This window comes from Hypanus sabinus (assembly GCF_030144855.1).
Source record: "Hypanus sabinus isolate sHypSab1 chromosome 24 unlocalized genomic scaffold, sHypSab1.hap1 SUPER_24_unloc_3, whole genome shotgun sequence".
Classification (NCBI taxonomy): Eukaryota; Metazoa; Chordata; class Chondrichthyes; order Myliobatiformes; family Dasyatidae; genus Hypanus; species Hypanus sabinus.
In genome coordinates this window covers 1,347,348-1,373,485 of record NW_026778944.1, presented here as the reverse complement: position 1 = coordinate 1,373,485, position 26,138 = coordinate 1,347,348, and the positions used below count along the sequence as shown (strand labels likewise).

Genomic DNA, 26,138 nt, shown 5'->3' with positions numbered 1-26,138 from the left:
CTAGAGACCCGGGTACATCAACCATCCCCTCACTACCCGTCTAGGGACCCGCGTACATCAACACCCCCCTCACTGAACCCTCTAGAGACCCGGGTACACCGACCACTCCCTCACTGACCCCTCTAGAGACCCGGGTATCTCAACCACCCCCTCAATGACCCCTCTAGAGACCCGGGTACCCTGACCACCCCCACACTGTCCCCTCTAGAGACCCGGGTACCCCAACCACCCCTCACTGACCCCTCTAGAGACCCGGGTACCTCAACCACCCCCTCACTGTCCCATCTAGAGACCCGGCTACCCTGCCCACACCCTCACTGACCCCTCTGGAGACCCGGGTACCACAACCACCCCCTCACTGACCCCTCTAGAGACCCGGGTACACCGACCACTCCCTCACTGACCCTCTAGAGACCCGGGTACCTCACCACGCCCTCACTGACCCCTCTAGAGACCCGGGTACCTCAACCACCCCCTCACTGACCCCTCTAGAGACCCGGGTAACTCAACCACCCCCTCACTGACCCCTCTAGAGACCCGGGTACACCGACCACTCCCTCACTGACCCCTCTAGAGACCCGGGTACCTCAACCACCCCCTCACTGACCCCTCTAGAGACCCGGGTACACCGACCACTCCCTCACTGACCCCTCTAGAGAACCGGGTACCTCAACCACGCCCTCACTGACCCCTCTAGAGGCTCGGGTACCCTGACCACCCCCTCACTAACCCCTCTAGACAACCGGGTACCCTGACAACCCCCTCACTGTCCCCTCTAGAGATGCAGGTACCCTGACCAGCCCCTCAATGAACCCCTCACTGACCCCTCTAGAGACCCGGGTACATTCAACCACCCCCTCACTGCCCCTCTAGTGACCCGGGTATATCAACCAACCCCTCTCTATCCCCTCCAGAGACCCGGGTACCCCGACCACCACCTCACTGCCCCTCCAGAGACCCGGGTACATCAACCACCCCCTCACTGCCCCCACTAGAGACTCGGGTGCCCTGACCACCCACTCACTGCCCCCTCTAGAGTATCGGGTACCCTGACCACCCCTTCACTGACCCCTCTAGAGACCAGGGTACCCTGACAAACCCTCACTGACCCCTCCAGAGACCCTGGTACCCTGAAAAACCCCTCACTGACCCCTGTAGGGACCCTGGGTACCCTGTCCACCCCCTCACTGACCCCTCTAGAGACCCGGGTACCCTGACCACCCCCTCACTGACCCACTCACTGACCCCTCTAGAGACCCGGGTACCCTGACCACCCCCTCACTGACCCTCTAGAGACTCGGGTACCTCAACCAACCCCACACTGTCCCCTCTAGAGACCCGGGTTACCCCAACCACCCCTCACTGACCCCTCCAGAGACCCGGGTACCTCAACCACCCCCTCACTGTCCCCTCTAGAGACCCGGCTACCCTGCCCACCACCCTCACTGACCCCTCTAGAGACCCGGGTACCTCAACCACCCCCTCACTGACCCCTCTAGAGACCCGGGTACACCGACCACTCCCTCACTGACCCTCTAGAGACCCGGGTACCTCAACCACGCCCTCACTGACCCCTCTAGAGACCCTGGTACCTCAACCACCCCCTCACTGACCCCTCTAGAGACCCGGGTACCTCAACCACCCCCTCACTGACCCCTCTAGAGACCTGGGTACACCGACCACTCCCTCACTGACCCCTCTAGAGACCCGGGTACCTCAACCACCCCCTCACTGACCCCTCTAGAGACCCGGGTACACCGACCACTCCCTCACTGACCCCTCTAGAGACCCGGGTACACCGACCACTCCCTCACTGACCCCTCTAGAGACCCGGGTAACTCAACCACCCCTCACTGACCCCTCTAGAGACCCGGGTACCCCGACCACCACCTCACTACCCCTCTAGAGACCCGGGTACATCAACCACCCCCTCACTACCCCTCTAGAGACCTGCGTACCTTGACCACCCCCTCACTGCCCCTCTAGGGACCCGGGTACCCCGACCTCCCCCACACTGCCGCTACTAGAGACCCGGGTACACCGACCACCCCCTCACTGTCCCCTCTAGAGAACTGGGTACCCTGACAACCCCCTCACTGTCCCCTCTAGAGACGCAGGTACCCTGACCAGCCCCTCACTGAACCCCTCACTGACCCCTCTAGAGACCCGGGTACATCAACCACCCCCTCACTGCCCCTCTAGTGACCCGGGTATATCAACCAACCCCTCTCTGTCCCCTCTAGAGACCCGGGTACCCTGACCACCCCCTCACTGACCCCTCTAGAGACTCGGGTACCTCAACCAACCCCACACTGTCCCCTCTAGAGACCCGGGTACCCCAACCACCCCTCACTGACCCCTCCAGAGACCCGGGTACCTCAACCACCCCCTCACTGACCCCTCTAGAGACCCGGGTACACCGACCACTCCCTCACTGACCCCTCTAGAGACCCGGGTACCTCAACCACGCCCTCACTGACCCCTCTAGAGACCCTGGTACCTCAACCACCCCCTCACTGACCCCTCTAGAGACCCGGGTACCTCAACCACCCCCTCACTGACCCCTCTAGAGACCTGGGTACACCGACCACTCCCTCACTGACCCCTCTAGAGACCCGGGTAACTCAACCACCCCCTCACTGACCCCTCTAGAGACCCGGGTACCCCGACCACCACCTCACTACCCCTCTAGAGACCCGGGTACATCAACCACCCCCTCACTACCCCTCTAGAGACCTGCGTACCTTGACCACCCCCTCACTGCCCCTCTAGGGACCCGGGTACCCCGACCTCCCCCACACTGCCGCTACTAGAGACCCGGGTACACCGACCACCCCCTCACTGTCCCCTCTAGAGAACCGGGTACCCTGACCAGCCCCTCACTGAACCCCTCACTGACCCCTCTAGAGACCCGGGTACATCAACCACCCCCTCACTGCCCCTCTAGTGACCCGGGTATATCAACCAACCCCTCTCTGTCCCCTCCAGAGACTCGGGTACCCCGACCACCACCTCACTGCCCCTCTAGAGACCCGGGTACATCAACCACCCCCTCACTGCCCCCACTAGAGACTCGGGTGCCCTGACCACCCCCTCACTGACCCCTCTAGAGACCCGGGTACCCTGACCACCCCCTCACTGACCCACTCACTGACCCCTCTAGAGACCCGGGTACCCTGACCACCCCTCACTGACCCCTCTAGAGACCCGGGTACCTCAACCACCCCCTCACTGTCCCCTCTAGAGACCCGGCTACCCTGCCCACACCCTCACTGACCCCTCTAGAGACCCGGGTACCTCAACCACCTCCTCACTGACCCCTCTAGAGACCCGGGTACACCGACCACTCCCTCACTGACCCCTCTAGAGACCCGGGTACCTCAACCACGCCCTCACTGACCCCTCTAGAGACCCGGGTACACCGACCACTCCCTCACTGACCCACACACTGACCCCTCTAGAGACCCGGGTACATCAACCATCCCCTCACTACCCGTCTAGGGACCCGCGTACATCAACCACCCCCTCACTGAACCCTCTAGAGACCCGGGTACACCGACCACTCCCTCACTGACCCCTCTAGAGACCCGGGTATCTCAACCACCCCCTCAATGACCCCTCTAGAGACCCGGGTACCCTGACCACCCCCACACTGTCCCCTCTAGAGACCCGGGTACCCCAACCACCCCTCACTGACCCCTCTAGAGACCCGGGTACCTCAACCACCCCCTCACTGTCCCATCTAGAGACCCGGCTACCCTGCCCACACCCTCACTGACCCCTCTGGAGACCCGGGTACCACAACCACCCCCTCACTGACCCCTCTAGAGACCCGGGTACACCGACCACTCCCTCACTGACCCCTCTAGAGACCCGGGTACCTCAACCACGCCCTCACTGACCCCTCTAGAGACCCGGGTACCTCAACCACCCCCTCACTGACCCCTCTAGAGACCCGGGTAACTCAACCACCCCCTCACTGACCCCTCTAGAGACCCGGGTACACCGACCACTCCCTCACTGACCCCTCTAGAGACCCGGGTACCTCAACCACCCCCTCACTGACCCCTCTAGAGACCCGGGTACACCGACCACTCCCTCACTGACCCCTCTAGAGAACCGGGTACCTCAACCACGCCCTCACTGACCCCTCTAGAGGCTCGGGTACCCTGACCACCCCCTCACTAACCCCTCTAGACAACCGGGTACCCTGACAACCCCCTCACTGTCCCCTCTAGAGACGCAGGTACCCTGACCAGCCCCTCAATGAACCCCTCACTGACCCCTCTAGAGACCCGGGTACATCAACCACCCCCTCACTGCCCCTCTAGTGACCCGGGTATATCAACCAACCCCTCTCTATCCCCTCCAGAGACCCGGGTACCCCGACCACCACCTCACTGCCCCTCCAGAGACCCGGGTACATCAACCACCCCCTCACTGCCCCCACTAGAGACTCGGGTGCCCTGACCACCCACTCACTGCCCCCTCTAGAGTATCGGGTACCCTGACCACCCCTTCACTGACCCCTCTAGAGACCAGGGTACCCTGACAAACCCCTCACTGACCCCTCCAGAGACCCTGGTACCCTGAAAAACCCCTCACTGACCCCTGTAGGGACCTGGGTACCCTGTCCACCCCCTCACTGACCCCTCTAGAGACCCGGGTACCCTGACCACCCCCTCACTGACCCACTCACTGACCCCTCTAGAGACCCGGGTACCCTGACCACCCCCTCACTGACCCCTCTAGAGACTCGGGTACCTCAACCAACCCCACACTGTCCCCTCTAGAGACCCGGGTACCCCAACCACCCCTCACTGACCCCTCCAGAGACCCGGGTACCTCAACCACCCCCTCACTGTCCCCTCTAGAGACCCGGCTACCCTGCCCACACCCTCACTGACCCCTCTAGAGACCCGGGTACCTCAACCACCCCCTCACTGACCCCTCCAGAGACCCTGGTACCCTGAAAAACCCCTCACTGACCCCTGTAGGGACCTGGGTACCCTGACCACCCCCTCACTGACCCCTCTAGAGACCCGGGTACCCTGACCACCCCCTCACTGACCCACTCACTGACCCCTCTAGAGACCCGGGTACCCTGACCACCCCCTCACTGACCCCTCTAGAGACTCGGGTACCTCAACCAACCCCACACTGTCCCCTCTAGAGACCCGGGTACCCCAACCACCCCTCACTGACCCCTCCAGAGACCCGGGTACCTCAACCACCCCCTCACTGTCCCCTCTAGAGACCCGGCTACCCTGCCCAAACCCTCACTGACCCCTCTAGAGACCCGGGTACCTCAACCACCCCCTCACTGACCCCTCTAGAGACCCGGGTACACCGACCACTCCCTCACTGACCCCTCTAGAGACCCGGGTACCTCAACCACGCCCTCACTGACCCCTCTAGAGACCCTGGTACCTCAACCACCCCCTCACTGACCCCTCTAGAGACCCGGGTACCTCAACCACCCCCTCACTGACCCCTCTAGAGACCTGGGTACACCGACCACTCCCTCACTGACCCCTCTAGAGACCCGGGTAACTCAACCACCCCCTCACTTACCCCTCTAGAGACCCGGGTACCCCGACCACCACCTCACTACCCCTCTAGAGACCCGGGTACATCAACCACCCCCTCACTACCCCTCTAGAGACCTGCGTACCTTGACCACCCCCTCACTGCCCCTCTAGGGACCCGGGTACCCCGACCTCCCCCACACTGCCGCTACTAGAGACCCGGGTACACCGACCACCCCCTCACTGTCCCCTCTAGAGAACCGGGTACCCTGACAACCCCCTCACTGTCCCCTCTAGAGACGCAGGTACCCTGACCAGCCCCTCACTGAACCCCTCACTGACCCCTCTAGAGACCCGGGTACATCAACCACCCCCTCACTGCCCCTCTAGTGACCCGGGTATATCAACCAACCCCTCTCTGTCCCCTCCAGAGACTCGGGTACCCCGACCACCACCTCACTGCCCCTCTAGAGACCCGGGTACATCAACCACCCCCTCACTGCCCCCACTAGAGACTCGGGTGCCCTGACCACCCCCTCACTGACCCCTCTAGAGACCCGGGTACCCTGACCACCCCCTCACTGACCCACTCACTGACCCCTCTAGAGACCCGGGTACCCTGACCACCCCTCACTGACCCCTCTAGAGACCCGGGTACCTCAACCACCCCCTCACTGTCCCCTCTAGAGACCCGGCTACCCTGCCCACACCCTCACTGACCCCTCTAGAGACCCGGGTACCTCAACCACCTCCTCACTGACCCCTCTAGAGACCCGGGTACACCGACCACTCCCTCACTGACCCCTCTAGAGACCCGGGTACCTCAACCACGCCCTCACTGACCCCTCTAGAGACCCGGGTACACCGACCACTCCCTCACTGACCCACACACTGACCCCTCTAGAGACCCGGGTACATCAACCATCCCCTCACTACCCGTCTAGGGACCCGCGTACATCAACCACCCCCTCACTGAACCCTCTAGAGACCCGGGTACACCGACCACTCCCTCACTGACCCCTCTAGAGACCCGGGTATCTCAACCACCCCCTCAATGACCCCTCTAGAGACCCGGGTACCCTGACCACCCCCACACTGTCCCCTCTAGAGACCCGGGTACCCCAACCACCCCTCACTGACCCCTCTAGAGACCCGGGTACCTCAACCACCCCCTCACTGTCCCATCTAGAGACCCGGCTACCCTGCCCACACCCTCACTGACCCCTCTGGAGACCCGGGTACCACAACCACCCCCTCACTGACCCCTCTAGAGACCCGGGTACACCGACCACTCCCTCACTGACCCCTCTAGAGACCCGGGTACCTCAACCACGCCCTCACTGACCCCTCTAGAGACCCGGGTACCTCAACCACCCCCTCACTGACCCCTCTAGAGACCCGGGTAACTCAACCACCCCCTCACTGACCCCTCTAGAGACCCGGGTACACCGACCACTCCCTCACTGACCCCTCTAGAGACCCGGGTACCTCAACCACCCCCTCACTGACCCCTCTAGAGACCCGGGTACACCGACCACTCCCTCACTGACCCCTCTAGAGAACCGGGTACCTCAACCACGCCCTCACTGACCCCTCTAGAGGCTCGGGTACCCTGACCACCCCCTCACTAACCCCTCTAGACAACCGGGTACCCTGACAACCCCCTCACTGTCCCCTCTAGAGACGCAGGTACCCTGACCAGCCCCTCAATGAACCCCTCACTGACCCCTCTAGAGACCCGGGTACATCAACCACCCCCTCACTGCCCCTCTAGTGACCCGGGTATATCAACCAACCCCTCTCTATCCCCTCCAGAGACCCGGGTACCCCGACCACCACCTCACTGCCCCTCCAGAGACCCGGGTACATCAACCACCCCCTCACTGCCCCCACTAGAGACTCGGGTGCCCTGACCACCCACTCACTGCCCCCTCTAGAGTATCGGGTACCCTGACCACCCCTTCACTGACCCCTCTAGAGACCAGGGTACCCTGACAAACCCCTCACTGACCCCTCCAGAGACCCTGGTACCCTGAAAAACCCCTCACTGACCCCTGTAGGGACCTGGGTACCCTGTCCACCCCCTCACTGACCCACTCACTGACCCCTCTAGAGACCCGGGTACCCTGACCACCCCCTCACTGACCCCTCTAGAGACTCGGGTACCTCAACCAACCCCACACTGTCCCCTCTAGAGACCCGGGTACCCCAACCACCCCTCACTGACCCCTCCAGAGACCCGGGTACCTCAACCACCCCCTCACTGTCCCCTCTAGAGACCCGGCTACCCTGCCCACACCCTCACTGACCCCTCTAGAGACCCGGGTACCTCAACCACCCCCTCACTGACCCCTCTCGAGACCCGGGTACCTCAACCACCCCCTCACTGACCCCTCTAGAGACCCGGGTAACTCAACCACCCCCTCACTGACCCCTCTAGAGACCCGGGTACACCGACCACTCCCTCACTGACCCCTCTAGAGACCCGGGTACCTCAACCACCCCCTCACTGACCCCTCTAGAGACCCGGGTAACTCAACCACCCCCTCACTGACCCCTCTAGAGACCCGGGTACACCGACCACTCCCTCACTGACCCCTCTAGAGACCCGGGTATCTCAACCACCCCCTCAATGACCCCTCTAGAGACCCGGGTACCCTGACCACCCCCACACTGTCCCCTCTAGAGACCCGGGTACCCCAACCACCCCTCACTGACCCCTCTAGAGACCCGGGTACCTCAACCACCCCCTCACTGTCCCATCTAGAGACCCGGCTACCCTGCCCACACCCTCACTGACCCCTCTGGAGACCCGGGTACCACAACCACCCCCTCACTGACCCCTCTAGAGACCCGGGTACACCGACCACTCCCTCACTGACCCCTCTAGAGACCCGGGTACCTCAACCACGCCCTCACTGACCCCTCTAGAGACCCGGGTACCTCAACCACCCCCTCACTGACCCCTCTAGAGACCCGGGTAACTCAACCACCCCCTCACTGACCCCTCTAGAGACCCGGGTACACCGACCACTCCCTCACTGACCCCTCTAGAGACCCGGGTACCTCAACCACCCCCTCACTGACCCCTCTAGAGACCCGGGTACACCGACCACTCCCTCACTGACCCCTCTAGAGAACCGGGTACCTCAACCACGCCCTCACTGACCCCTCTAGAGGCTCGGGTACCCTGACCACCCCCTCACTAACCCCTCTAGACAACCGGGTACTCTGACCACCCCTCACTGACCCCTCTAGAGACCCGGGTACCCCGACCTCCCCCACACTGCCGCTACTAGAGACCCGGGTACACCGACCACCCCCTCACTGACCCCTCTAGAGAACCGGGTACCCTGACAACCCCCTCACTGTCCCCTCTAGAGACGCAGGTACCCTGACCAGCCCCTCAATGAACCCCTCACTGACCCCTCTAGAGACCCGGGTACATCAACCACCCCCTCACTGCCCCTCTAGTGACCCGGGTATATCAACCAACCCCTCTCTATCCCCTCCAGAGACCCGGGTACCCCGACCACCACCTCACTGCCCCTCCAGAGACCCGGGTACATCAACCACCCCCTCACTGCCCCCACTAGAGACTCGGGTGCCCTGACCACCCACTCACTGCCCCCTCTAGAGTATCGGGTACCCTGACCACCCCTTCACTGACCCCTCTAGAGACCAGGGTACCCTGACAAACCCCTCACTGACCCCTCCAGAGACCCTGGTACCCTGAAAAACCCCTCACTGACCCCTGTAGGGACCTGGGTACCCTGTCCACCCCCACACTGACCCCTCTAGAGACCCGGGTACCCTGACCACCCCCTCACTGACCCACTCACTGACCCCTCTAGAGACCCGGGTACCCTGACCACCCCCCTCACTGACCCCTCTAGAGACTCGGGTACCCTCAACCAACCCCACACTGTCCCCTCTAGAGACCCGGGTACCCCAACCACCCCTCACTGACCCCTCCAGAGACCCGGGTACCTCAACCACCCCTCACTGTCCCCTCTAGAGACCCGGCTACCCTGCCCACACCCTCACTGACCCCTCTAGAGACCCGCGGTACCTCAACCACCCCCTCACTGACCCCTCTAGAGACCCGGGTACACCGACCACTCCCTCACTGACCCCTCTAGAGACCCGGGTACCTCAACCACGCCCTCACTGACCCCTCTAGAGACCCTGGTACCTCAACCACCCCCTCACTGACCCCTCTAGAGACCCGGGTACCTCAACCACCCCCTCACTGACCCCTCTAGAGACCTGGGTACACCGACCACTCCCTCACTGACCCCTCTAGAGACCGGGTACCTCAACCACCCCCCTCACTGACCCCTCTAGAGACCCGGGTACACCGACCACTCCCTCACTGACCCCTCTAGAGACCCGGGTACACCGACCACTCCCTCACTGACCCCTCTAGAGACCCGGGTAACTCAACCACCCCCCTCACTGACCCCTCTAGAGACCCGGGTACCCCGACCACCACCTCACTACCCCTCTAGAGACCCGGGTACATCAACCACCCCCTCACTACCCCTCTAGAGACCTGCGTACCTTGACCACCCCCTCACTGCCCCTCTAGGGACCCGGGTACCCCGACCTCCCCCACACTGCCGCTACTAGAGACCCGGGTACACCGACCACCCCCTCACTGTCCCCTCTAGAGAACTGGGTACCCTGACAACCCCCTCACTGTCCCCTCTAGAGACGCAGGTACCCTGACCAGCCCCTCACTGAACCCTCACTGACCCCTCTAGAGACCCGGGTACATCAACCACCCCCTCACTGCCCCTCTAGTGACCCGGGTATATCAACCAACCCCTCTCTGTCCCCTCTAGAGACCCGGGTACCCTGACCACCCCCTCACTGACCCCTCTAGAGACTCGGGTACCTCAACCAACCCCACACTGTCCCTCTAGAGACCCGGGTACCCCAACCACCCCTCACTGACCCCTCCAGAGACCCGGGTACCTCAACCACCCCCTCACTGTCCCCTCTAGAGACCCGGCTACCCTGCCCACACCCTCACTGACCCCTCTAGAGACCCGGGTACCTCAACCACCCCCTCACTGACCCCTCTAGAGACCCGGGTACACCGACCACTCCCTCACTGACCCCTCTAGAGACCCGGGTACCTCAACCACGCCCTCACTGACCCCTCTAGAGACCCTGGTACCTCAACCACCCCCTCACTGACCCCTCTAGAGACCCGGGTACCTCAACCACCCCCTCACTGACCCCTCTAGAGACCTGGGTACACAGACCACTCCCTCACTGACCCCTCTAGAGACCCGGGTACCTCAACCACCCCCTCACTGACCCCTCTAGAGACCCGGGTACACCGACCACTCCCTCACTGACCCCTCTAGAGACCCGGGTACACCGACCACTCCCTCACTGACCCCTCTAGAGACCCGGGTAACTCAACCACCCCCTCACTGACCCCTCTAGAGACCCGGGTACCCCGACCACCACCTCACTACCCCTCTAGAGACCCGGGTACATCAACCACCCCCTCACTACCCCTCTAGAGACCTGCGTACCTTGACCACCCCCTCACTGCCCCTCTAGGGACCCGGGTACCCCGACCTCCCCCACACTGCCGCTACTAGAGACCCGGGTACACCGACCACCCCCCTCACTGTCCCCTCTAGAGAACCGGGTACCCTGACAACCCCCTCACTGTCCCCTCTAGAGACGCAGGTACCCTGACCAGCCCCTCACTGAACCCCTCACTGACCCCCTCTAGAGACCCGGGTACATCAACCACCCCCTCACTGCCCCTCTAGTGACCCGGGTATATCAACCAACCCCTCTCTGTCCCCTCCAGAGACTCGGGTACCCCGACCACCACCTCACTGCCCCTCTAGAGACCCGGGTACATCAACCACCCCCTCACTGCCCCCACTAGAGACTCGGGTGCCCTGACCACCCCCTCACTGACCCCTCTAGAGACCCGGGTACCCTGACCACCCCCTCACTGACCCACTCACTGACCCCTCTAGAGACCCGGGTACCCTGACCACCCCCTCACTGACCCCTCTAGAGACCCGGGTACCTCAACCACCCCCTCACTGTCCCCTCTAGAGACCCGGCTACCCTGCCCACACCCTCACTGACCCCTCTAGAGACCCGGGTACCTCAACCACCACCTCACTGACCCCTCTAGAGACCCGGGTACACCGACCACTCCCTCACTGACCCCTCTAGAGACCCGGGTACCTCAACCACGCCCTCACTGACCCCTCTAGAGACCCGGGTACACCGACCACTCCCTCACTGACCCACACACTGACCCCTCTAGAGACCCGGGTACATCAACCATCCCCTCACTACCCGTCTAGGGACCCGCGTACATCAACCACCCCCTCACTGAACCCTCTAGAGACCCGGGTACACCGACCACTCCCTCACTGACCCCTCTAGAGACCCGGGTATCTCAACCACCCCCTCAATGACCCCTCTAGAGACCCGGGTACCTCAACCACCCCCTCACTGACCCCTCTAGAGACCCGGGTACCTCAACCACCCCCCTCACTGACCCCTCTAGAGACCCGGGTACACCGACCACTCCCTCACTGACCCCACTAGAGACCCGGGTACCTCAACCACTCCCTCACTGACCCCCTCTAGAGGCTCGGGTACCCTGACCACCCCCTCACTAACCCCTCTAGACAACCGGGTACTCTGACCACCCCTCACTGACCCCTCTAGAGACCCGGGAACCCTGACCACCCCCTCACTTACCCCTCTAGAGACCTGGGTACATCAACCACATCCTCACTGTCCCCTCTACAGACCTGGGTACCCTGACCACCCCCTCACTGACCCCTCTAGAGACCCGGGTACCCCGACCACCCCCTGACTGACCCCTCTAGAGACCCGGGTACATCAACCACATCCTCACTGTCCCCTCTACAGACCCGGGTACCCCGACCACCACCTCACTACCCGTCTAGAGACGCGGGTACATCAACCACCCCCTCACTACCCCTCTAGAGACCTGCGTACCTTGACCACCCCCCTCTAGGGACCCGGGTACCCCCGACCTCCCCCAAACTGCCGCTACTAGAGACCCGGGTACACCGACCACCCCCTCACTGACCCCCTCTAGAGAACCGGGTACCCTGACAACCCCCTCCACTGTCCCCTCTAGAGACGCAGGTACCCTGACCAGCCCCTCACTGAACCCCTCACTGACCTCCTCTAGAGACCCGGGTACATCAAACCACCCCCTCACTGCCCCTCTAGGTGACCCGGGTATATCAACCAACCCCTCTCTGTCCCCTCCAGAGACCCGGGTACCCCGACCCACCACCTCACTGCCCCTCTAGAGACCCGGGTACATCAACCACCCCCTCACTGCCCCCACTAGAGACTCGGGTGCCCTGACCACCCACTCACTGACCCCTCTAGAGTTTCGGGTACCCTGACCACCCCTTCACTGACCCCTCTAGAGACCAGGGTACCCTGACAAACCCCTCACTGACCCCCTCCAGAGACCCTGGTACCCTGAAAAACCCCTCACTGACCCCTGTAGGGACCTGGGTACCCCTGACCACCCCCTCACTGACCCCTCTAGAGACCCGGGTACCCTGACCACCCCCTCACTGACCCACTCACTGACCCCTCTAGAGACCCGGGTACCTGACCACCCCCTCACTGACCCCTCTAGAGACTCGGGTACCTCAACCAACCCCACACTGTCCCCTCTAGAGACCCCGGGTACCCAACCACCCCACACTGACCCCTCTAGAGACCCGGGTACCTCAACCACCCCCTCACTGTCCCCTCTAGAGACCCGGCTACCCTGCCCACACCCTCACTGACCCTCTAGAGACCCGGGTACCTCAACCACCCCCTCACTGACCACTCTAGAGACCCGGGTACACCGACCACTCCCTCACTGACCCTCTAGAGACCCGGGTACCTCAAACACGCCCTCACTGACCCCTCTAGAGACCCGGGTACCTCAACCACCCCCTCACTGACCCCTCTAGAGACCCGGGTACCTCAACCACCCCCTCACTGACCCCTCTAGAGACTCGGGTACACCGACCACTCCCCTCACTGACCCCTCTAGAGACCCGGGTACCTCACCACCCCCTCACTGACCCCTCTAGAGACCCGGGTACACCGACCACGTCCCTCACTGACCCCTCTAGAGACCCGGGTACATCAACCACCCCCTCACTGCCCCCTCTAGTGACCCGGGTATATCAACCACCCCTCTCTGTCCCCTCCAGAGACCCGGGTACCCCGACCACCACCTCACTGCCCCTCTAGAGACCCGGGTACATCAACCACCCCCTCACTGCCCCCACTAGAGACTCGGGTGCCCTGACCACCCACTCACTGCCCCCTCTAGAGTATCGGGTACCCTGACCACCCCTTCACTGACCCCTCTAGAGACCAGGGTACCCTGACAAACCCCTCACTGACCCCTCCAGAGACCCTGGTACCCTGAAAAACCCCTCACTGACCCCTGTAGGGACCTGGGTACCCTGACCACCCCCTCACTGACCCCTCTAGAGACCCGGGTACCCTGACCACCCCCTCACTGACCCACTCACTGACCCCTCTAGAGACCCGGGTACTTGACCACCCCCTCACTGACCCCTCTAGAGACTCGGGTACCTCAACCAACCCCACACTGTCCCCTCTAGAGACCCGGGTACCCCAACCACCCCTCACTGACCCCTCTAGAGACCCGGCTACCTCAACCACCCCCTCAACTGTCCCCTCTAGAGACCCGGCTACACTGCCCCACACCCTCACTGACCCCTCTAGAGACCCGGGTACCTCAACCACCCCCCTACTGACCCCTCTAGAGACCCGGGTACACCGACCACTCCCTCACTGACCCCTCTAGAGACCCGGGTACCTCAACACGCCCTCACTGACCCCTCTAGAGACCCGGGTACCTCAACCACCCCTCACTGACCCCTCTAGAGACCCGGGTACCTCAACCACCCCTCACTGACCCCTCTAGAGACCGGGTACACCGACCACTCCTCACTGACCCCTCTAGAGACCCGGGTACCTCAACCACCCCTCACTGACCCCTCTAGAGAACCCCCAGGGTACACCGACCACTCCCTCCACTGACCCCTCTAGAGACCCGGGTACCTCAACCACGCCCTCACTGACCCCTCTAGAGGCTCGGGTACCCTGACCACCCCCTCACTGACCCCTCTAGACAACCGGGTACTCTGACCACCCTCACAACCCCTCTAGACAACCGGGTACTCTGACCACCCCTCACTGACCCCCCTCTAGAGACCCGGGTACCCCGACCTCCCCCACACTGCCGCTACTAGAGACTCGGGTACACCGACCACCCCCTCACTGACCCCTCTAGAGAACCGGGTTCCCTGACAACCCCCTCACTGTCCCCTCTAGAGACGCAGGTACCCTGACCAGCCCCTCAATGAACCCATCACTGACCCCTCTAGAGACCCGGGTACATCTACCACCCCCTCACTGCCCCTCTAGTGACCCGGGTATATCAACCAACCCCTCTCTGTCCCCTCCAGAGACCCGGGTACCCCGAACACCACCTCACTGCCCCTCCAGAGACCCGGGTACATCAACCACCCCCTCACTGCCCCCACTAGAGACTCGGGTGCCCTGACCACCCACTCACTGCCCCCTCTAGAGTATCGGGTACCCTGACCACCCCTTCACTGACCCCTCTAGAGACCAGGGTACCCTGACAAACCCCTCACTGACCCCTCCAGAGACCCTGGTACCCTGAAAAACCCCTCACTGACCCCTGTAGGGACCTGGGTACCCTGACCACCCCCTCAGTGACCCCTCTAGAGACCCGGGTACCCTGACCACCCCCTCACTGACCCACTCACTGACCCCTCTAGAGACCCGGGTACCCTGACCACCCCCTCACTGACCCCTCTAGAGACTCGGGTACCTCAACCAACCCCACACTGTCCCCTCTAGAGACCCGGGTACCCCAACCACCCCTCACTGACCCCTCTAGAGACCCGGGTACCTCAACCACCCCCTCACTGTCCCCTCTAGAGACCCGGCTACCCTGCCCACACCCTCACTGACCCCTCTAGAGACCCGGGTACCTCAACCACCCCCTCACTGACCCCTCTAGAGACCCGGGTACACCGACCACTCCCTCACTGACCCCTCTAGAGACCCGGGTACCTCAACCACGCCCTCTCTGACCCCTCTAGAGACCCGGGTACCTCAACCACACCCTCACTGACCCCTCTAGAGACCCGGGTACCTCAACCACCCCCTCACTGACCCCTCTAGAGACCCGGGTACACCGACCACTCCCTCACTGACCCCTCTAGAGACCCGGGTACCTCAACCACCCCCTCACTGACCCCTCTAGAGACCCGGGTACACCGACCACCCCCTCACTGACCCCTCTAGAGACCCGGGTACACCGACCACTCCCTCACTGACCCCTCTAGAGACCCGGGTACCTCAACCACCCCCTCACTGAACCGTCTAGAGACCCAGGTACACCGACCACTCCCTCACTGACCCCTCTAGAGACCCGGGTACCTCAACCACGCCCTCACTGACCCCTCTAGAGGCTCGGGTACCCTGACCACCCCCTCACTAACCCCTCTAGACAACCGGGTACTCTGACCACCCCCTCACTGACCCCTCTAGAGTCCCGGGTACACCGACCACTCCCTCACTGACCCCTCTAGAGACCCGGGTACCTCAACCACGCCCTCACTGACCCCTCTAGAGGCTCGGGTACACTGACCACCCCCTCACTAACCCCTCTAGACAACCGGGTACTCTGACCACCCCTCACTGACCCCTCTAGAGACCCGGGAACCCTGACCACCCCCTCACTTACCCCTCTAGAGACCTGGGTACATCAACCACATCCTCACTGTCCCCTCTACAGACCTGGGTACCCTGACCACCCCCTCACTGACCCCTCTAGAGACCCGGGTACCCCGACCACCCCCTCACTGACCCCTCTAGAGACCCGGGTACATCAACCACATCCTCACTGTCCCCTCTACCGACCTGGGTACCCCGACCACCCCCTCACTACCCCTCTAGAGACCCGGGTACCCCGACCACCACCTCACTACCCCTCTAGAGACCCGGGTACATCAACCACCCCCTCACTACCCCTCTAGAGACCTGCGTACCTTGACCACCCCCTCACTGCCCCTCTAGGGACCCGGGTACCCCGACCTCCCCCACACTGCCGCTACTAGAGACCCGGGTACACCGACCACCCCCTCACTGACCCCTCTAGAGAACCGGGTACCCTGACAACCCCCTCACTGTCCCCTCTAGAGACGCAGGTACCCTGACCAGCCCCTCAATGAACCCCTCACTGACCCCTCTAGAGACCCGGGTACATCAACCACCCCCTCACTGCCCCTCTAGTGACCCGGGTATATCAACCAACCCCTCTCTGTCCCCTCCAGAGACCCGGGTACCCCGACCACCACCTCACTGCCCCTCCAGAGACCCGGGTACATCAACCACCCCCTCACTGCCCCCACTAGAGACTCGGGTGCCCTGACCACCCACTCACTGCCCCCTCTAGAGTAACGGGTACCCTGACCACCCCTTCACTGACCCCTCTAGAGACCAGGGTACCCTGACAAACCCCTCACTGACCCCTCCAGAGACCCTGGTACCCTGAAAAACCCCTTACTGACCCCTGTATGGACCTGGGTACCCTGACCACCCCCTCACTGACCCCTCTAGAGACCCGGGTACCCTGACCACCCCCACACTGACCCACTCACTGACCCCTCTAGAGACCCGGGTACCCTGACCACCCCCTCACTGACCCCTCTAGAGACTCGGGTACCTCAACCAACCCCACACTGTCCCCTCTAGAGACCCGGGTACCCCAACCACCCCTCACTGACCCCTCTAGAGACGCGGGTACCTCAACCACCCCCTCACTGTCCCCTCTAGAGACCCGGCTACCCTGCCCACCCCCTCACTGACCCCTCTAGAGACCCGGGTACACCGACCACTCCCTCACTGACCCCTCTAGAGACCCGGGTACCTCAACCACCCCCTCACTGACCCCTCTAGAGACCCGGGTACACCGACCACTCCCTCACTGACCCCTCTAGAGACCCGGGTACCTCAACCACCCCCTCACTGACCCCTCTAGAGACCCGGGTACACCGACCACTCCCTCACTGACCCCTCTAGAGACCCGGGTACACCGACCACTCCCTCACTGACCCCTCTAGAGACCCGGGTACACCGACCACTCCCTCACTGACCCCTCTAGAGACCCGGGTACCTCAACCACCCCCTCACTGAACCCTCTAGAGACCCGGGTACACCGACCACTCCCTCACTGACCCCTCTAGAGACCCGGGTACCTCAACCACGCCCTCACTGACCCCTCTAGAGGCTCGGGTACCCTGACCACCCCCTCACTAACCCCTCTAGACAACCGGGTACTCTGACCACCCCCTCACTGACCCCTCTAGAGACCCGGGTACACCGACCACTCCCTCACTGACCCCTCTAGAGACCCGGGTACCTCAACCACGCCCTCACTGACCCCTCTAGAGGCTCGGGTACCCTGACCACCCCCTCACTAACCCATCTAGACAACCGGGTACTCTGACCACCCCTCACTGACCCCTCTAGAGACCCGGGAACCCTGACCACCCCCTCACTTACCCCTCTAGAGACCTGGGTACATCAACCACATCCTCACTGTCCCCTCTACAGACCTGGGTACCCTGACCACCCCCTCACTGACCCCTCTAGAGACCCGGGTACCCCGACCACCCCCTCACTGACCCCTCTAGAGACCCGGGTACATCAACCACATCCTCACTGTCCCCTCTACAGACCTGTGTACCCCGACCACCCCCTCAGTACCCCTCTAGAGACCCGGGTACCCCGACCACCACCTCACTACCCCTCTAGAGACCCGGGTACATCAACCACCCCCTCACTACCCCTCTAGAGACCTGCGTACCTTGACCACCCCCTCACTGCCCCTCTAGGGACCCGGGTACACCGACCACCCCCTCACTGACCCCTCTAGAGAACCGGGTACCCTGACAACCCCCTCACTGTCCCCTCTAGAGACGCAGGTACCCTGACCAGCCCCTCAATGAACCCCTCACTGACCCCTCTAGAGACCCGGGTACATCAACCACCCCCTCACTGCCCCTCTAGTGACCCGGGTATATCAACCAACCCCTCTCTGTCCCCTCCAGAGACCCGGGTACCCCGACCACCACCTCACTGCCCCTCCAGAGACCCGGGTACATCAACCACCCCCTCACTGCCCCCACTAGAGACTCGGGTGCCCTGACCACCCACTCTCTGCCCCCTCTAGAGTATCGGGTACCCTGACCACCCCTTCACTGACCCCTCTAGAGACCAGGGTACCCTGACAAACCCCTCACTGACCCCTCCAGAGACCCTGGTACCCTGAAAAACCCCTTACTGACCCCTGTATGGACCTGGGTACCCTGACCACCCCCTCACTGACCCCTCTAGAGACCCGGGTACCCTGACCACCCCCTCACTGACCCACTCACTGACCCCTCTAGAGACCCGGGTACCCTGACCACCCCCTCACTGACCCCTCTAGAGACCCGGGTACCTCAACCACGCCCTCACTGACCCCTCTAGAGGCTCGGGTACCCTGACCACCCCCTCACTAACCCCTCTAGACAACCGGGTACTCTGACCACCCCCTCACTGACCCCTCTAGAGACCCGGGTACATCAACCACCCCCTCACAGCCCCTCTACGGACCCGGGAACCCCGAACTCCCCCTCACTGCCCTTTCTAGAGACCCGGGTACCAGGACCACCCCCTCACTGACCCCTCTAGAGACCTGGGTACCCTGACCACCCCCTCACTGACCCCTCTAGAGACCTGGGTACCCTGACCACCCCCTCACTGACCCCCACACTGACCCCTCTAGAGACCAGGGTACATCAACCACCCCCTCACTAACCGTCTAGGGACCCGCGTACATCAACCACCCCCTCACTGACCCCACTAGAGACTCGGGTACCCTGACCAACACCTCACTGACCCCTCTAGAAACCCGGGTACCCTGACCAACCCCTCACTGACCCCACTAGAGACCCGGGTACCCTGACCACCACCTCACTGACCCCTCCAGAGACCCTGGTACCCTGAAAAACCCCTCACTGACCCCTGTAGGGAGCTGGGTACCCTGACCACCCCCTCACTGACCCCTCTAGAGACCCGGGTACCCTGACCACCCCCTCACTGACCCACTCACTGACCCCTCTGGAGACCCGGGTACCCTGACCACCCCCTCACTGACCCCTCTAGAGACTCGGGTACCTCAACCAACCCCACACTGTCCCCTCTAGAGACCCGGGTACCCCAACCACCCCCTCACTGCCCCCACTAGAGACCCGGGTACCATGTCCACCCCCTCACTGACCCCTCTAGAGATCCGGGTACCCTGACCACCCCCTCACTGACCCCTCTAGAGACCCGGGTACGCTGACCACCCCCTCACTGACCCCTCTAGAGCCCTGGGTACCCTGACCACCCCCTCAACTGACCCCTCTAGAGACCCAGGTACTTAAACCACACCCTCACTGTCCCCTCTAGAGACCCGGGTACCCCGACCACCCAGGTACCTCAATTAACCCCTCACTAACCCCTCTAGACAACCGGGTACCCTGACCACCCCCTCACTGATCCCTCTGGAAACACGGGTACATCAACCACCTCCTCACAGCCCCTCTGGGGACCCGGGTACATCAACTACCCCCTCACTGTCCCCTCTAGAGACCCGGGAACCCCGAACTCCCCCTCACTGCCCCTTCTAGAGACCCGGGTACCATGACCACCCCCTCACTGACCCCTCTAGAGACCCGGGTACCCCGACCACCACCTCACTGACCCCTCTAGAGACCCGGGTACCCTGACCACCCCCTCACTGACCCCTCTAGAGACCCGGGTACATCAACCACCCCCTCACTGACCCCACTAGAGACCCGGGTACCCCGACCACCACCTCACTGCCCCTCTAGAGACCCGGGTACATCAACCACCCCCTCACTGCCCCCAGTAGAGACTCGGGTGCCCTGACCACCCCCTCACTGAGCCCTCTAGAGACCCGGGTACCCTGACCAACCCCTCACTGACCCCACTAGAGACCCGGGTACCCTGACCACCCCCTCACTGACCCCCTCACTGCTCCTCTGGAGACCCGGGTACCCTGACCACCAGCTCACTGACCCCCTCACTGCCCCTCTAGAGACCCGGGTACCCCGACTACCACCTCACTGAACACCCTAGAGACCCGGATACCCTGACCACCCCCTCACTGACCCCTCTAGAGACCCAGGTACCCTGACCACCCCCTCACTGACCCTGTAGAGACCCGGGTTCATCAACCACACCCTTATTGACCCCCATAGAGACCTGGGTACCCTGACCACCCTCTCACTGCCCCCTCTAGAGACCCGGGTACCCCGACCACCCCCTCACTGCCCGGGTACCTAGAGACAAACCTGTGACGTGAAGCTCATTGTCAGCGTGGATCTCACACTTGAGGTGAATTCGACCTCGCCTCTCAGTGTGGTCCATACCACACAGGCTGGGCACGTTGTTCACACAGCGTTTGTGTATGTTCATCTCACAGCCTGAAACGAACAGGGGGATTACATCGCACAAGCTGAAACGAACGGTGGGATTACATATGACAGGCTGAAACGAGCCGAGGGATTACATCTCACAGAATGAAATTAACAGGGGGGGGGGGGATTACATCGCAGAGGCTGAAACGAATAGAGGGGATTACGTCGCAGAGGCTGAAACGAATGGGGGGGGGATTACATCTCACAGGCTGAACCCAATGGGGTTATTACGTCTCAAAGACTGAAACAAATCGGGGTGATTACATCTCACAGGCTGAAATGAACAGAGGTAATTACATCTCACAGGCTGAAACGAACGGGGCGGGCGGTATTACACCCACAGGCTGAAATGAATCGGGGGATTACATCTCACAGGGTGAAATGAATCGGGGGATTACATCTCACAGGTTGAAATGATTTGGGGGATTACATCTCACAGGCTGAAATGAAAAGGGGGATTACATCTCTCAGGCTGAAACAAACAGCAGGATTACATCGCACAGTCTGAAACGAATGAGGGATTACATCTCAGGCGGAAATGAACGAGGGGGATTACATCTCACAGGCTAAAAAGAACAGGGGAATTACATCTCTCAGCCTGCAACGAACGGGGCGGGGGGAATTACATCTCACAGGCAGAAATGTACAAGGGGATTACATCTCACAGTCTGAACTGAACAGAGGGGATTACATCTCACAGGCTGAAATCAACAGGGGCATTACATTGCACAGGCTGAAATGAACGGGGGGATTACATCTCACAGGCTTAAATGAATGGGGGGATTACATCTCACAGGCTGCAACAAACGGGGGTGGGTTTACCTCTCAAGGGCTGAAACAAACAGGGGGATTACATCGCACAGGCTGACACGAATTGGGGATTACATCGCACAGGCTGAAACAAACAGGGCGATTACATTGCACAGTCTGAAATGAACAGAGGGGATTACATCTCACAGGCTGAAAAGTACGGGGGATTACATCTCTCAGGCTAAAACAAACAGGGGGATTACATCGCACAGTCTGAAATGAACAGAGGGGATTACATCTCACAGGCTGATATCAACAGGGGCATTACATCGCACAGGCTGAAATGAATGGGTGGATTACATCTCACAGGCTGAGAAGAACGGGGGATTATATCTCACAGGCTGAAACAAACTGGCAGGATTTCATTTCACAGGCTGAAACCATCAGTGGGGGAATAACATCTCACAGCCTGCAACGAACGGGGCGGGGGGAATTACATCTCACAGGCTAAAATGTACAAGGGGATTACATCGCACAGGCTGAAACAAGCGGGGGGATTACATCGCACAGTCTGAAATGAACAGAGAGGATTACATCTCACAGGCTGAAATGAATTGTGGGATTACATCACACAGGCTGAAACTAACAGGTGGATTACATCTCACAGGCTGAAATGAATCGGGGGATTACATCTCACAGGCTGAAATGAACAGAGGGGATTACATCTCACCGGCTGAACAGAACGTGGGATTACATCTCACAGGCTGAAACGAACGGGGGGATCACATCGCACAGTCAGAAATGAACAGAGAGGATTACATGTCACAGGTTGAAATGAACATGGGCATTGCATCACACAGGCTGAGAAGAAAGGGGGATTATATCTCACAGGCTGAAACAAACTGGCAGAATTTCATTTCACAGGCTGAAACAAACAGGGGGGGAATAACATCTAACAGCCTGTAACGAACGGGGCGGGGGGAATTACATCGCACAGTCTGAAATGAACAGAGAGGATTACATCTCACAGGCTGAAATGAATTGTGGGATTACATCACACAGGCTGAAACTAACAGGTGGATTACATCTCACAGGCTGAAATGAATCGGGGGATTACATCTCACAGGCTGAAATGAACAGAGGGGATTACATCTCACCGGCTGAACAGAACGTGGGATTACATCGCACAGGCTGAAACAAACAGGGGGATTACATCGCACAGGCTGAAACAAACAGGGGGATTACATCGCACAGTCTGAAATGAACATGGGCATTACATCACACAGGTTGAAATGAACGGGGGTGATTACATCTCACAACCTGAAAAGAACGGGGGGGTTACATCTCACAGGCTGAAATGAATGGGGGGATTACATCACACAGGCTGAAACTAACAGGTGGATTACATCTCACAGGCTGAAATGAATTAGATTACATCGCACAGGCTGAAACAAACTGGGGGATTACATCGCACAGTCTGAAATGAACAGAGGGGATTAAATCTCAGGCTGAAGAGAACGGGGGATTACATCTCACAGGCTGAAATGAATGGGGGATTACATCTCACAGGCTGAAACGAACGGGTGGATTACATCGCACAGTCTGAAATGAACAGAGGGGATTACATAACACAGGCTGAAAAGAACGGGGAATTACATCTCACAGGCTGAAACGAACGGGTGGATTACATCGCACAGTCTGAAATGAACAAAGGGGATTAAATCTCACAGGCTGAAATGAACATGGGCATTACATCACACAGGCTGAAACGAACGGGGGTGATTACATCTCACAGGCTGAAAAGAACGGGGGATTACATCTCACAGGCAGAAATGAATGGGGGGATTACAACGCACAGGCTGAAATGAACGGGGGGATTACATCTCAGGCTGAAATGAATGGGGGGATTACAACTCACAGGCTGCAACAAACGGGGGTGGGTTTACATCTCAAGGGCTGAAACAAACGGGGATTACATCGCACAGGCTGACACGAATTGGGGATTACATCGCACAGGCTGAAACAAACAGGGCGATTACATTGCACAGTCTGAAATGAACAGAGGGGATTACATCTCACAGGCTGAAACAAACGGGGGGGGGGAATAACATCTAACAGCCTGCAACGAACGGGGCGGGGGGAATTACATCTCACAGGCTGAAATGCACAAGGGGATTACATCGCACAGGCTGAAACAAACAGGGGGATTACATCGCACAGGCTGAAATGAACAGAGGGGATTACATCTCACCGGCTGAACAGAACGTGGGATTACATCTCACAGGCTGAAACGAACGGGGGGATCACATCGCACAGTCAGAAATGAACAGAGGGGATTACATGTCACAGGTTGAAATGAACATGGGCATTGCATCACACAGGCTGAAAAGAACGGGGGTGATTACATCTCACAGGCTGAAAAGAACGGGGGATTACATCTCACAGGCTGAAAAGAACGGGGGTTTACATCTCACAGGCTGAAATGAATCGGGGGATTACATCGCACAGTCTGAAATGAACAGAGGGGATTACATCGCACAGTCTGAAATGAACAGTGGGGATTACATCTCACAGGCTGAAAAGAACGGGGGATTACATCTCACAGGCTGAAATGAATCGGGGGATTACATCGCACAGTCTGAAATGTACAGAGGGGATTACATAACACAGGCTGAAACGAACGGGGGGATTACATCGCAAAGTCTGAAATGAACAGAAGGGATTAAATCTCACAGGCTGAAATGAACATGGGCATTACATCACACAGGCTGAAACGACCGGGGGTGATTACATCTCACAGGCTGAAAAGAACGGGGGATTACATCACACAGGCTGAAACTAACAGGTGGATTACATCTCACAGGCTGAAATGAATTAGGAGATTACATCGCACAGGCTGAAACAAACTGGGGGATTACATCGCACAGTCTGAAATGAACAGAGGGGATTACATCTCAGGCTGAAAAGAACGGGGGATTACATCTCACAGGCTGAAATGAATGGGGGGATTACATCGCACAGTCTGAAATGAACAGAGGGGATTACATAACAGGCTGAAAAGAACGGGGGATTACATCTCACAGGCTGAAACGAACGGGTGGATTACATCGCACAGTCTGAAATGAACAAAGGGGATTAAATCTCACAGGCTGAAATGAACATGGGCATTACATCACACAGGCTGAAATGAACGGGGGTGATTACATCTCACAGGCTGAAAAGAACGGGGGATTACATCTCACAGGCTGAAATGAATGGGGGGATTACAACGCACAGTCTGAAATGAACGGGGGGATTACATCTCAGGCTGAAATGAATGGGGGGATTACAACTCACAGGCTGCAACAAACGGGGGTGGGTTTACATCTCAAGGGCTGAAACAAACAGGGGGATTACATCGCACAGGCTGACACGAATTGGGGATTACATCGCACAGGCTGAAACAAACAGGGCGATTACATTGCACAGTCTGAAATGAACAGAGGGGATTACATCTCACAGGCTGAAAAGTACGGGGGATTACATCTCACAGGCTGAAACGAACGGGGGGATTTCATCGCACAGGCTGAAACGAACGGGGGGATTACATCACACAGGCTGAAACTAACAGGTGGATTACATCTCACAGGCTGAAATGAATCGGGGGATTACATCTCACAGGCTGAAATGAACAGAGGGGATTACATCTCACAGGCTGAAATCAACAGTGGCATTACATCGCACAGGCTGAAATGAACGTGGGGATTTCATCTCACAGGCTGAGAAGAAAGGGGATTATATCTCACAGGCTGAAACAAACTGGCAGAATTTCATTTCACAGGCTGAAACAAACAGGGGGGGAATAACATCTAACAGCCTGTAACGAACGGGGCGGGGGGAATTACATCTCACAGACTGAAATGTACAAGGGGATTACATCGCACAGGCTGAAACAAACAGGGGGATTACATCGCACAGGCTGAAACAAACAGGGGGATTACATCGCACAGTCTGAAATGAACATGGGCATTACATCACACAGGCTGAAATGAACGGGGGTGATTACATCTCACAACCTGAAAAGAACGGGGGGGTTACATCTCACAGGCTGAAATGAATGGGGGGATAACATCTCACAGGCTTAAATGAATGGGGGGATTACATCACACAGGCTGAAACTAACAGGTGGATTACATCTCACAGGCTGAAATGAATTAGGAGATTACATCGCACA

General features: G+C 59.8%; 1 protein-coding gene across 6 annotated transcripts in view; it reads right to left on the bottom strand.

Annotated features, from left to right (window-relative positions):
* Nucleotides 1–26,138, bottom strand: part of LOC132385502 (protein kinase C alpha type-like) — a 425,476-nt gene that overhangs the window by 170,065 nt on the left and 229,273 nt on the right. For all 6 annotated transcript variants that reach the window (XM_059957622.1, XM_059957616.1, XM_059957618.1 and 3 more), the window contains exon 5: nucleotides 21,050–21,181. In XM_059957622.1, coding sequence (XP_059813605.1) covers nucleotides 21,050–21,181 — 132 coding nt within the window. The remainder of the gene's footprint in view (nucleotides 1–21,049; nucleotides 21,182–26,138) is intronic.